This window comes from Ambystoma mexicanum, chromosome 2q (genome assembly GCF_040938575.1).
Source record: "Ambystoma mexicanum isolate Mex_15411 chromosome 2q, UKY_AmexF1_1, whole genome shotgun sequence".
Lineage (NCBI taxonomy): Eukaryota > Metazoa > Chordata > Amphibia > Caudata > Ambystomatidae > Ambystoma > Ambystoma mexicanum.
Window position 1 is genome coordinate 1,394,749,508 of NC_090924.1, and position 14,039 is coordinate 1,394,763,546.

General features: G+C 44.0%; 1 protein-coding gene across 2 annotated transcripts in view; it reads right to left on the minus strand.

Moving 5' to 3' along the window:
• Nucleotides 1-14,039, minus strand: part of KCNH8 (potassium voltage-gated channel subfamily H member 8) — a 1,879,819-nt gene that overhangs the window by 89,716 nt on the left and 1,776,064 nt on the right. For both annotated transcript variants that reach the window (XM_069648885.1, XM_069648884.1), the window contains one exon: nt 10,173-10,252. In XM_069648885.1, coding sequence (XP_069504986.1) covers nt 10,173-10,252 — 80 coding nt within the window. The remainder of the gene's footprint in view (nt 1-10,172; nt 10,253-14,039) is intronic.

A 14,039-nucleotide genomic window follows, 5' to 3' on the forward strand; every position in this document is an offset into this window, starting at 1 on the left:
ATGCAGTGAATAGAATGCAGGAGAAGCCACCATTGTATAGGGGCTGGACATTGGTATCATGAATTTCAGTGAACGAAGACCCATGAAGAGGAAAGGTAACATTGTCTTGCAGCAAGAATAAGCGAAATCATGGAGCCGCATGACAAGATTGTTTGGCCTGAAATCAAGACTGAAGCAGCCAAGGTCGGTTTTCTATTCTGATAAGGAGTTAACGTGCAAGGATGAATCATCTCTTGTAAAGGTACAAAGAAAGAACACCAAGAGTGCCAAGTTTAAATCATTTAAGACATTTAGAACCTGTAAAATGGACCAAATCATGGTCTCTTGTCACGTGAGCCAAGGATGATAATAGAGTTCGAAATCAGAGTTGTAGAACACGATAGTGAGTGCCCGCATTCCCATGCATTCTCAGAGACAAGGATACTTTGCAAGGCCAAGTTCAAAGACAATCTTCATGGCAGAAGGCTTGGGTGATGCCAGATGCTGGGCTAATTGGGTGCGGAGGTAGAGTCAGGCCCCATCTCCTTGCACCTGGGTCTGGGCTTACGTGCTGCTAAGTGAAACGAATGTTCCAGACATGGCACAAGTGTGCCAACCAATTGTAAAGGTCCATATAATGAAGGACCTTATAGTTTGATTACCAATGAGAAACTGTGTATCTAATGTTTCTGAAGATGACATGTTTTAGAGGCAGGCATATGTTGTCCACCTGACAGGGGACAGCCAATTACAATCCTAGTTCCCATAGATAATATACTTATATGATCCCCTTAAGCCTATCTCGATCCCCAGCAGGTTTTCATTATTTGCCAAGTAGTATGACGTAACCTCTGACGTATTTTTGATATATAACCATGTTTTTAAGAAGAGATTGTTGACAGAAATCGAGCGTACTTCTGTTGATGTTTGTTGAAACTCTGTTTCACGATCCTAAAGGGCCCTCAGCTCAATTACATCTCATTTGGAGCAGCCTCCAGGCAGCCTGACTGCTATGCATTTAACCAATTACATATGATGCCTTAGAATCAACTGAACGCTGCTTCAACAAGCTCACTACAGCTCACTAAAGCTCACTACTATTAAAAGTGAATTCGAATTTTAAAGGAAGGCATTGAGTTTACCGGGTAGTGCTTATGGATTCATCGCTGCAAGCACATCAGATGTGTGTGACTCGAGCTAAGCTTGTTTACTCTTTTTTAATCTGCTCGAAGTGCCTTCTCCTGTAATGACGCATTAAGAATTCTGTTATCAGCTATATCTTTACAAAACTTCTCTTACCTAATAATGCCACATTAACAGGGTAAGGGGAGTGCAATAGACATATGTGTGACATGAAGTTGATCCCTTACTGCCAAATGAGCTTTTAAGAGAAATGCATGAAAAACTGCTACATAGTTTATTCATTCGTACGTGTGAAGCGCGTGATAATTTTGTGTCTGAAAGGTGGCCCATTCCCATTTCAGTGGCTGGTGTGTGTGTAGTGGAGACAGTTTACAGCACATGTATACATGTACCCACTATATGAATGGCAATGATTATGTTAGATAATCCTAGAACTTGAGCACAGCTCTGGTGCAATCACTGGCAATAACTGTTTCAACAGGGCATATCTGGAAAGTGTGTCTGTTTAGCAGCACACACTTTCCTGCAGATAAACCACCTACAATTTGAATAGCAAAAAGCAAGACAAGCCCAGGACAGTACACCCTTGCAGATGGCATTCTGTCACAGTACTGTCTGAGCATGTGCTTGGTTCTCTTCAACATTGTACTGAGTGGAGTGGGCCGATTGGGATCAGTGGGCCAGGCCATTTCATTGGCTACGACATGTGAACGGGAGGAGATTGTGGGGGTGTATTTATCACCCCCTCCTCATTTCTGTTGAGGGGGGATGCAATATAACCTACCTGAACTCTTCCCTGAGCAGCGAAGATGCTGCGGGATAAATTGAATGGAGAGCTTATAGGGGGTTTACTTTTGACGTGCTGTATTGTGCCCAAGGCAAGGGTTAACCGCCGGCAATGTTAGCAGCACAAACATCATTTGAAATAAATGCCGCCCTCTGCGTCCCTGAAAATAACCGCCCATTACTTTATGAGTGAGAAGGGGATGCATAAGGGCACATCTTTGGACTAATAGACAGTTTCAGGTGGAGCTGCCCACCATTTACGTTAGAATTGCTATAGACAGATTAAGCAAGGAGTCAATCTCTCAGCCCTCACCACATGCTGGTGAATTCCTGACAGATTAAGCAAACTGTCAAATCCCTGACATACCGACAGTGCCTATATTGACAGCCCCACAACCATCCGTACCAAACAACAACTGTATCCCACATTAGTAGTGCCCACACCGAAAGCCCTATGCTGACAGTGCACGAGGACTGACAGTGCTCCACAGCCAGCAGTGTTCCACATCTGAAGGTTTTCTACAGTGGCATGCATTCACGGTGAGAACTCTGTGCCAGCATCCTCAAGCAGAGGTGTCCCACAGCAATTGCCCATACTGACACCCAGCCATATACCTACAATTACTCACACTAGTCTTATCACAAATTGACAGTGCCCACGTTTCCAGCTCCACAGCTGGCAGTGGTCCACACCAACTGTACCCCACATCAGCAGTACCCACACTGGTGGCTCTAGGCCTACAACCGACAAGGAGTGCACCAAAATGATTAGTGTTCCACAGCTGACACACTGCCAGTGCCACCATGATCATCGACAACTCCCCACAATCAATCTTCTGCAATCAACAGTGCCCTATTAACCAAGAGCCCACAACTGCCAGTGACAGCACAGTCCACACATACAGGTCCACAGCATGCATTGTCCCACCCAGAGAGTGCTCCACCCCATAGCGCTCTGAAGTCCGAACAGCACTTGTACCAGTTCCATGCCGTTGCTCCTTCGGTTGCGCTTCGTGCTCGGTTTACAATAAAGATGTCCCTTTTTTTGTTTTCTTTGGTAACCGGCAGTGTAAACATGTGCAGCAGGCGCGTGTGTTCTCGAAAGTCCGCAAACAAAACTGTACAAAGAAGGGAGTGCCAGGTCTGGTGAGTTTAGAAATCATCTCAACAGAGAGATGGCAGTTTTAACACCTAATAACAGGAAATTAATTTGTATATGGGCTTACTTCTAAGTATCATAATCAGTAGCATCTGGACTGGTAACGCTCCCACCTGAGGGGTCTGCGCCCACGCATCAATTTTTTTAGTTTTACATCTCAGCACCAGCATGTCAGTAGCCACAGCAGCAATGTCTCATGCTGATAGTGCTCAGCCTATTCTTCCTAACCAACACTGCCCACAGCAACAAGTTACAACCCCACTTCCAGCAGTCCCACATTGAGCAGTGCCCCGCATCAACAACAAATGCCCCAAAGAAGGAACCACTACACTCCACTCCACTCCTGAGAACCCACATTACCCGGCTCGACTTTCCTGTTTGAGAAGGAGAGACGGGGTCGGGTCGACCTGGGCTGTGCAGGCCGTATCTCCTTCTCAAACAGGAAAGTTAGAATAGGAAACGACTGGCCCGACACGAAATTCACACACACACACACTATATGACACTTCACTTACCTTATGTATGATAGTAGCTGAGAAAGTCGAGTCGGAGTAATAGTCTAACTCTGTCTCTCTCCCTCGATCAGCACGAGCCTGCGTCGCGGCCCGGCTACTCCTTCGTTCTGGAAAAACGAAGGCTGAGGCTGCGCAGCACTGCCCTGTGCAGGGGCACGTGCCGTTTGTTCCCCAGCCTGGGCACGTTCCAAATGCGCAGCCTCGGGGCACGCATGAGCGAGCAGCAGAAGAAGTTAACTTGCACTTTTGCACTCACGCTGACATGACAGCTGCAGCCTGCAGTCTGCAGACTGCCTGCAGACGTATTTTTACATGCTGCATTGACCAATTTTGAGGAAGATAAATGCCATTATATCCCCCCACTTAAAATTGTGGGGGTGATTTGTACCCCCTGTCCCTCATGTCCTACGCCCATGGCGTGCACATTCTCTCCTTTATGGATCTGCCCCTTGATGAATGCTGCCCACAAAGGGAGAAAGGTTATATTCCTTATAGCTGTCACCAATGACTCACTGGGAAGCGAGACTGTCTCTGCTTCTCTGTATTCCTCGCAAGCCCCCTGCTTGGACATTGCCGCCATGTACAATAGGCATGAAACTTGCCTCTGTGCTGTTCATCAACAGCAGCTATGATTGACCACCCAGAGAATACAAAGAGTGAAAACTGTGATACTTCTAAATTCAGAACTTTGGATTTATTTCATTTTATTTTATTATTGGTTAGTAAAGTTCCTACATGAACAAAGTGTATGGCAGGAAGGACTAGAGCTATGAACACATCCATGAAACAGCACTGATGATGAAATGAAGGGAATGCCCTGAAGAAGGTCAACAGGGCGCCACAAGAGGGATGAAACATGTTATCAGAATTGCTGAGTTTTTCTGGCAGTCTGGCAGTCAGGGATCACAAACTCTCTGCGTTTTGACAGAAGCCCTCTGAAAGCCCATCTCACAGGAGAGCAGGTTCTGAGTGATCAGGCGATGACAGGAGCTGGAGACGAATGATTCTAGCAAATTGATCTGCTGAGATGGAGCCTGATTCACATGCGAGAATATGTCGGCCAGTTTGTTAACTCTTTTCTTCCTCTTATAGAGAAAGATAGAAATCTAATGGCAGAGACTGTTGTGTTATGTTATGTTAAAGGATTTGCATCGCGCCAATGTCCGAAAGCATCCTGGCCTCAGTAGGGATGGATTGCTTGAGCCGGCCTGCTGATTTAGCAGCTCCACTTAACATCTCAAGTGATCCATGGTATCCCGCTCTACCACTTGTTCCATTCCGTATATTACATTGAAGGCTTAAACCCCCACCCCACCTATCACACTGTCCACTGCTGAGATGCCAATGTGTACATTTATGTATACAGCGGCTAGAGAACCACAAGTATTCGTGAGCTAAAGAAATGTACTAAATCAATCATCAATCAATTTTTCGGCAATTGATTTATTTAGTACATTTCTTTAGTGCACTTATTTGCATGACATTTTAATATATAAATATGTGACTTTTGCCCAGCGTAAGCAAATCAAGCAACTGCATCTAAAAATGTGTAGCATTAAATACATTTTAATCAGGTAATAGATTGTGAAATGTTCCAATCTTGAGTAAAGAGTACCACCCTTTTCTGGAGGTTTTTGAATTGATTAGTCAGTACATTGTATGCCAGACATCAATGCAGGAGACTAGGAGACATCATGCTTAGTCACTTTGTCCTTTTAAACTGCGACAGCCACGCATATCCACCTTTCTCATACTGATGGTGGGAAGCCCACATTCAACATTCACTTTCTAACTTCTGGGAGCTTTAATAGAAATAGCTTACAAGAAAGAGTAGTCTCTGCAGTGCCCCATGCTCTGATGCACAGCCCCTCCCACTGGAGAGACCCATATATTGGACCTCATTATGAGTATGGAGGAATATTACATTACTGCTACCATCGCCTTGTTACTTGTTAAGGAAAATAGGATTTATAAGAACAGTATTTCACACACACAAGGGAAGAATAAGGGGAAAAAGTAAAAAACCTAGACTAAGAGAATCACAGGTACATCCCGTGCTGCAAAGGTTAAAGGTCTACACATTTAGTAGTGCTGCCTGGTGAGTCACAAGGGAATCACGAGTTGTTTTTGGGAACAGGCAAAGGGAAATGGAACACATGACCCTTCCCCCTCCATCAGAAGAGGAGGAAAAGGGGGGAGAAGGCAGTGTGCAAGAAGACAAATAGAGACTAAAATTCTTCTTTTCACAATTATTAGTTCTCTTTTTTCTGCTTCATTTCTATTCCTTTTATCTGTTTCTTTTTTGGATATTACCTCTTTTGCATTTTGCAAATCTAATACTTCTGAATGTGATGCGAGGCAGCGTTCTATTCAATGGAGAAGACACTACAATATGGAGGCCGCTATTGTTAAGGATTCTTTAGTCACTAGATTTAGACGCACTGTTGAGGATCCTCATTTAATCATGGATAGATCTGAGGATTTACATTTGCGTTTTGAAGGTAATTTGTGGTATAGCAGCACGATACCACACTCAACAGCTAAACCTCAGCTACAAACCATTAAGGAACTAGACCAGTGTTGCCCAACTCCTGGCCTCAAGGGCCGGAAACATGTTGGATTTGCAAGATAGCCCACATCAATGTTCATGAGATAAATTAGCATACAATGATTCTAAATGTATGCACATTTCTGCTCATTAATACTAATGAGGGATATTTTGAAAACCTGTCAGGATTCCGGCCCTCGAACCCAGGAGTTGGACAAACCTGAACTAGACCCTTAGACAGTCATGTGTTTGCTCCACATGGCTTTATGTCATGTCAGGGAAACATACAGACAATGGGGATTATTAAAATATGGATGGACTGTTAAATATATCAGATTTTGACAAGGAACTTTCAGAAACTCCAATGGTCATTAATAATTTAGAAAACAAAAATGCCAACTCCAAAAACTAGGACAGAAACAGATTACAGAAGATTTAAAAAAATAGGATCATAAAAAATGGCTATTACTTTTCAAGGGTGCCATCCATTATCTGTAGAAATGACACTGGGAGTTTAACTACAGACTGGCCCCAGATCCGTATCATTGAGTCTGTATATGTTAATGAGGCCTGGACCCCCTCCAGCAGGCGCGTGTGCAGGTCAGGAGTTCTAGGAACAGACCTAACTGATATATTTAATAACACCAGAGCTCAGTGTGTACCGGCCTGCGGAGAGTACATTAATAGGCTTACATGGTTTGGGGAAAGACCAACCCTCACCAAAATAATACAATTCGCACAATTTTCTTTTTGTTTCAGGGTAGAAGGAAATGTGCCTGTAGGCACTAACCTCAACAGTGATAATAAAAAGAAGATACAAGAACTACAAGGAGGAACAGTAACCCTAATGGACATCTATTGGGTATGGGGGGGCCTCGTCTATGCCTGCCTGCCTCCCAATTGCAGAGGCCTATGTTCCCTAGTATCCCTGCACACCCGGTCCTTGTTATACCTGGCATCCACTTACTCCAGCTTCACCATCATCATATGTCATAGGATACCTTCCTGCCTCAACACCGCGTTTCAAGGTCAGCAGCTTCTTTCAGATACAAACAATTTAAGGATATTCCAGAAGAATTGTGTCTGTTCAACAATGCCCAAATCTTTATTGGATCAATAATACCAATGTATTGGACTAAAGCCACTGTTCGATGGCTGCAAATCACCAGGTATGAACTGATGACATTTTTTAACTATACTGAAGATGGCCTCAATGCTGTAAGAGAAGAACTACGGCCGTACGACGGATGGCCTTGCAGAATCGATATGCGTTGGACTTGTTGACAGCCAGTGATGGGAGAGGGTGTGCACATTTGGGAACTTCATGTTGCACTTACATTCCTGCAAATTATGAGAACTATGTAACTCTTTCACGGTCTATAGACTATTCTCACAATTTACAAGCATCTATGAAAGCTAAAGGTGGCATAACCCAAACAGACTGGTTCTCAGGTTGGGTTTCTGGGCCACCCTGGTCGCCCACCAGCCTTCTTAAAGCTCTATTTCCTATACTGGTGATTATATTGGTTGTGTTTTGCTGTGTTCAACTCATCCTAGGGTGCTGCAAGAAGCAGACTACAACGATGGCATCAATTTGTGTTACTACTATCACGTATGGGATTGTTACCTCAGAACATTCAAAGGAATGTGTCCAAATGCAGAATAGAAGCACTATCCGCTCAGGAGGGGATAAGGCTATTCCTATAGTTTAAGAATCAACTAAAGGGGGGCATCCTAAGGAAAATAAAATCTATAAGAACAGTATTTCACACATACAAAGGAAAAAAAGGGAAAGCAGTTCAAAACCAAAACTAAGAGAATCACACATACATCCTGTGCTGCAAAGAGTAAAGTTCTACATGTTGGTGAATCACAAGGGAATCACAAGTTGCTTTTGGTAAATGCAACATCTCTGCAGCTGCACCTACTCTTTGCAGGTTATATGTGATTTTACCAACCCTAATTTCAGACTGGTACATTTCATTGCAACCATAATACCAGGGGGGACCCCCACCAAACCCCCGTTTTCCCACCCTTATAACACCACCCCAATCCCATCCTGACTTATTTTAACCCCTTACCCCATTATCCCACATATATTTAATTCATATTTCTGGTGTTTTTCGGTGTTATGTACCCCTTTGTTTTGTTTTCGGGTAGCCGCTTTGCAGAGGCTTGTCTAAACACAATGAGGGACTCTAAGGCTGAGTCAAGGAAAGTTCCATTTGCTTAGTCAGCTGAGCATATACAGAGATGATGTAACTCGGTTAACGTTTAGATTGTGAACTGAGAAGGGAGCGGGGAAGTACAACGTTGTTCAATCAGGTCACGTATAAGTAAATGTTGCAATAGGGGAGGCTTTGCGCCCCCCATTCATATGCATATGGTGACATTTATATACTTGTGTTTTCTTTATGCAGTATTCTTTGTTTGTGCAAGCCTAATCAGGGTAGGCCAACATATGTGTTATTAGATTTGTATACGTAAGAGGGATGTTGTGGCACAAACAATGTTCCTCATTACGACTTTGCCAGCAAAGTACAAGTCTGCGGCCGGGTGGCGTTACACCTGCGGGCGTAATGCCACCAAGCCGCAGACGGACGTGGAAACACCGGCAACATTACCACATGGTGCCGGTGTTTCTGCGGTCCCCATTCCTGTGGAGTCCCATGGGATGGGGAGTAACAGAATTGCAGGCGCCGGAATTAACGGACCATCAAGGCTGTAATGCCCCGGTAATTCCCTATGGGTCTGGCGGCAGCCTGCCGGTTTTACCGGCACAGCTACCGCCGGACTCGTAATGATGCCCAATGTCTGGAAAACATGCTAGTGCTGTGAGTTTGTGTGCATAAATGCATTTTGAGCTCAGTTTTCATTTTTACGAGGGTGAATGATCTCTCAGCCGCTGTAATTAAGCGTGTGCTGTCTTAGATCTCACGTCCATCTTTCATTGCAGTGTCGAGTTTGGTTAAACAAAATGGAGGAAAACTCTTTAGATTCCGAGGTGGTGTTATTCCCCATTATGACGTCCCATGGGACGCCTTTGGGTTTGAGGAATTACCACCAGATGTAACTGCATGGATGTTAATTCCTCCATTGTATGGAGATAAAGTGGAGGGAAAGCCTCCAGCCAAGTACTAGAAGTATTTCCTCCACTTTGAAACGTCCTCACCAAACTTGGATTGTGGCGTTGCAGTGAAGTCTCAGTAATTCCGTTACTGCTATTTTGTATTGCCGCGCATTGACAGGAACGTGCAGAAGATCTGGGATGAATCGGGGATCAGAGTGCTTGACAAAGACCCACACGTATCTCAAGTGCCCCAGAATTGGGGTCTTTAGTGAGTACTCTGAGGGTCAATTGGAGGGGGCTGCCTCATGCCCTATATACGAGCAGAGTCTGCCAATCTGAACTGAGCACAACCCTTCAGGCTCTAATTCTGGGGTCAGGCTTCAATCCCAGCAGACAGGGCTTGGACCACTTAAAAACACATCCTTCGCTGTCACTATTCCCTTTGTTCAACCGGCGCTGGCTGTGAATATAGGGGGTGTGAAAAACCAGGGCAGTGCCACCAGGACCCAAAAGGGAACAATTGGATACCCAGAATCCTTTGAACAATCTAGCAGTCCAATATCCATTTCGTTGTGGATAAGATAGAGAAAAGCTTCAGTTTGCCTCATCAAACTGCATTGCCACATCATTTTGCCTTGCACGGTTCAGATTTCTCTCTCACCATCAACCTCACAATCAATGGTGAAAGTGGACGGCAGGTTTAACTTGATCTCCCAAGTTCCCCTCCTCCCCTTACTGCATGAAGCAGGGGAGATGTTTTGCCCTAAGTGGAGATGGATTCTTTTCTCTAAATCAGCTTTGATGGACTACACTATCCAAGACAGAGACAGCAAACGAATGCCCTCTATCGAGAGTCACACCCAAAGCCTACTTCTCGGTCTGCCCACATTTTGTAACCCCTCGAACATATGCGTCAACAGAGAACACATGATGCATGGCTCGAGCACCCAATGTGTCCCAGATGACACTTACCTCATAGTTCAGTCGACAGACCTGCTGTTTGGTTTCTTCTGCTGTGATGACGAGGATGGCCGGGCTGAATTCTGAAGATTCTGCAAAGAAGGCAAAAGGCGGTGAGCAAAGAGCAGTCTTTTCCACTGACTTCAGCTCTCTGTAACATGTTAAGTTTACTCAACACCCTGATAGTCCAAGAAGATTAACTATGGGTACCCCCGCCCACGCAGAACCATTCTATATAGATCTGCATCCAAGCATAACAGGAGAGGAGCACAAGATTATATGGGAGCTGATTGCATCTTCAAAGTGCACCCACTGGATATGTATGAAGCATCATTGAGAGGTTCACCACATCATCAAAATTCTTCTAAACAGAGTTGGAGATGCATGGAGCTTCTTTCGGGTGCTCATTGCAGCTTCAAAAGGCATTCCTGCACATCTGGATCTTTGAGAGGCTCGCTGTCTTCAAAACCCATCCAAACAAATTTGGGATGGACACCATGTCATCTTTTGGGGGGGGAGTTCATTGCATCTTCAACATGCTCAAAAGCAAATCTTGAGATGAATGGAGCATCATTGGACGTCTCTCACTATATAATAAATTCCACAAACACATCTGGAGATAGGTGCATGGAGCATCATTGGAAGACTCACTATTAAACACCACAAACAAATCTGGAAATGCTGTAAACATCATTGGAAGAATCACTATATATTAAAATGTACAAACACATCTGGACATGGATGGAGCATCTTTGGAAGACTCACTATATATTAATTGCACAAACACATCTGGAGATAGATGCATGGCGCATCATTGGAAGACTCACTATACATTGAAATACACAAACAAATCTGGAGATGCATGACACATCACTGGAAGACTCACTATTAAAAACCACAAACACATCTGGAGATGGATGGAGCATCATTGGAAGACTCACTATATGTTAAAATGCACAAACACATCTGGAGATGGATGGAGCATCATTGGAAGAATCACTATATATTAAAATGTGCAAACACATCTGGAGATGCCTGGAACATCATTGGAAGAATCACTATATATCAAAATGCGCAAATAAATCAAGAGATGCATGGAGAATTATTGGAGGGCTCACTATAAACTCAAATGCACAAGCAAATCTGGAAGTGCATTGAGCATCATTGGAAGAGTCACTATATATTAAAATGCACAAACAAATCTAGAGACACATGGGGCATCATTGGAAGATTCACTATGTACTAAAATATGCAATGTTATCTGGAGAACTGTAAGGAAAGCATGGTATCAAACAGTGAAGACAGACTGGGTTGGTTAAATTCGAACTCTAAAGATGGGAGCAAGCTACGACCATAAAATAATAATAACGCAGTCCTAGTGGAGTCTCTGTCAAATTAAAAGGGCCTATACCAATACACCTACTGCCAATCCTTACTTCTAATAACAAAGGGTGTGGGTAACAAGGTCATGCAAAAAGAAAAGTGTTCAGGAAATGATAAGTCAGTATAGTTGAGCAGTTAATTGGCTTCCCTTCCCCACGTTTTCAGCACGGAGTAAGGTGGCACATTCAAGCCCCGCACACACTCTGGCTTCTCGGCCACAAGGATGCAGTTCCAAACACAAATATCAGAGCCTTCTGCATCAAAATCTCTTTACCATCCAAAGTCTCTTATTACAGAGTGCCTGATCCAACGAACAAACATAAAAGTTCCTTCTCTTTAGGATTTTTACTTTCACAAGTTCTAAGGTAATTCACTGTTCGCCACGGTTCGCCCTCCGTCAGGCTCAGACCCTCCACAATGTTTACACTTGATCTCCCTCTGTCAGGAATCTCCCTTTAGTACAATATTCACATTTGGTCTCTCTCGTTCGGGCTCGGACCATGATATCATAATCACTCTTTCTGCATTTTCCACTTGATATTAAAATCGAAGACTTTTGAATGTGCGATGGGTTTTGCTTAAACCGTTGCAGGACCACTTCGATTTGCTTCACGCAATGTTCTTAGCACTCCTCTACTTTCATTTCTTTAACTTCTGGGTTGGATACCATACAGAGACATTCGATTGAGCACCCTTGTGGTGCCGGGCCAATGGTATTGTATCTTTCCTTCTCAAGTTCAAACATTCATCAGTAGTTTAGCTTTACTCGAGTCTTTCATCAAACACGTTTAACAATGTTCGTTCCAAAGCTCGTTATACAATGTTGCCGCTTGCAACCTTGACTTCCACACAGACCGGTCTTGCATCGGTCTCCCCAACTCACCGGCTTTATTGATCTCTCTGGCGCTGTTTTGTTCTTGGAACCAATGACGATACTACAGCAGCTGCTGCTACTCCCCGCCTTTGTTAGGTATGCGGGAGGTCCTCCGATATCTTCGACACACAATGTAGGATTCTTCAGCCTGGTCTCCGGGCCTTACGCTTTGACTGTCGAAGGTCTCTTAAAAGAAACGGTTCTTGCCAAAAAGGTTAAGGGTATTCCCTCCTTGTGAATACTTGTTGATTGGCTGTCTTTTTCCCCTCATTCAGCTGCCGACTTGAAACTGCGGTTCCTTTGTGTGCTTTGCCTCGCTCAGAAAGTGCTCTAGCGCACTGCCTTTTATCCATGTGGGGAAGTTTATTGGAAGTCAGGTGTGAGTAATTGTCAGTAATTGCCTGACCTCTCCTGACCATAGTTGTGGAACATGTCAGGTATACAGCTCGGGTGTTAGTCTGTTTTCTGTCAGAGCGGGCAGTTGGTGTGAAAGTGTTTGTGTAGGGAAAGGGGTGGGAGGGCAGAGTTCCCACGTATCCTATCTGGTAGGATGGGGTAAAGATATTGCAGGACGGGAATACTGCATCTCGTCATCTGGTGTCCCACTCCCACTTCCCAAAGGCCCCTCACCCAGGTGATCCTCCTGCACTGGTCCACCCTCAGGGTCTGGATCCAAAGGAGATGGTTGTGCATTTGCTACATGAAAGAGGGATCCATGGGGACTAGCTGGTGAGACACCTTTTTATTTATTTTTTATTTTTTTTACATTTATAAAGCGCTCACACAGCCCGCAGGCATCGAGGCGCTGTTACAGGAATTGGTTGTTTTTCTTAGTTGCGCATTTTTTTTTTTTTGTCTTAGTTACGTATTTATAACGCGCTTAAACACCCAGAGGTTTCTAAGCGCGGACCCGGGGATCGAACCTGTTGTTGCTTCGTGTCGTCCTGCTTCCAAGACGAAGACGCGCACGCTGCCGCTGAGCTATCCTTCCGGTTTCTCACAACACATGGAGCATCACTGAAAGATTCACTATATTTTGAAATGCACAAACAAATCTGGAGACGCATGGAGCATCATTGGAAGACTCACTATTAAAAAGCAAAAAAAAACATCTGGAGATGGATGGAGCATCATTGGAAGACTCACTATTAAAAAGCAAAAAAAACATCTGGAGATGGATGGAGCATCATTGGAAGACTCACTATTAAAAAGCAAAAAAAACATCTGGAGATGGATGGAGCATCATTGGAAGACTCACTATTAAAAAGCAAAAAAAACATCTGGAGATGGATGGAGCATCATTGGAAGACTCACTATTAAAAAGCAAAAAAAACATCTGGAGATGGATGGAGCATCATTGGAAGACTCACTATGTACTCAAATGCACAAACAAATCTGGAGATGCATGGAGAGTCAGTCGAAAACTCACTATGTATTAAAAGGCACAAACAAATCTGTAGACACATGGCTCATCATGGGAAGGCTTTCCATATACTCAAATGCACAAGCAAATTTGGAGGTGCATGGAGCATCATTGGAAGACTCTGTATTTATTAAAATGCACCAACAAATCTGGAGATGCATGGAGCATCATTGGAAAACTCACTATATATGAAAATGCA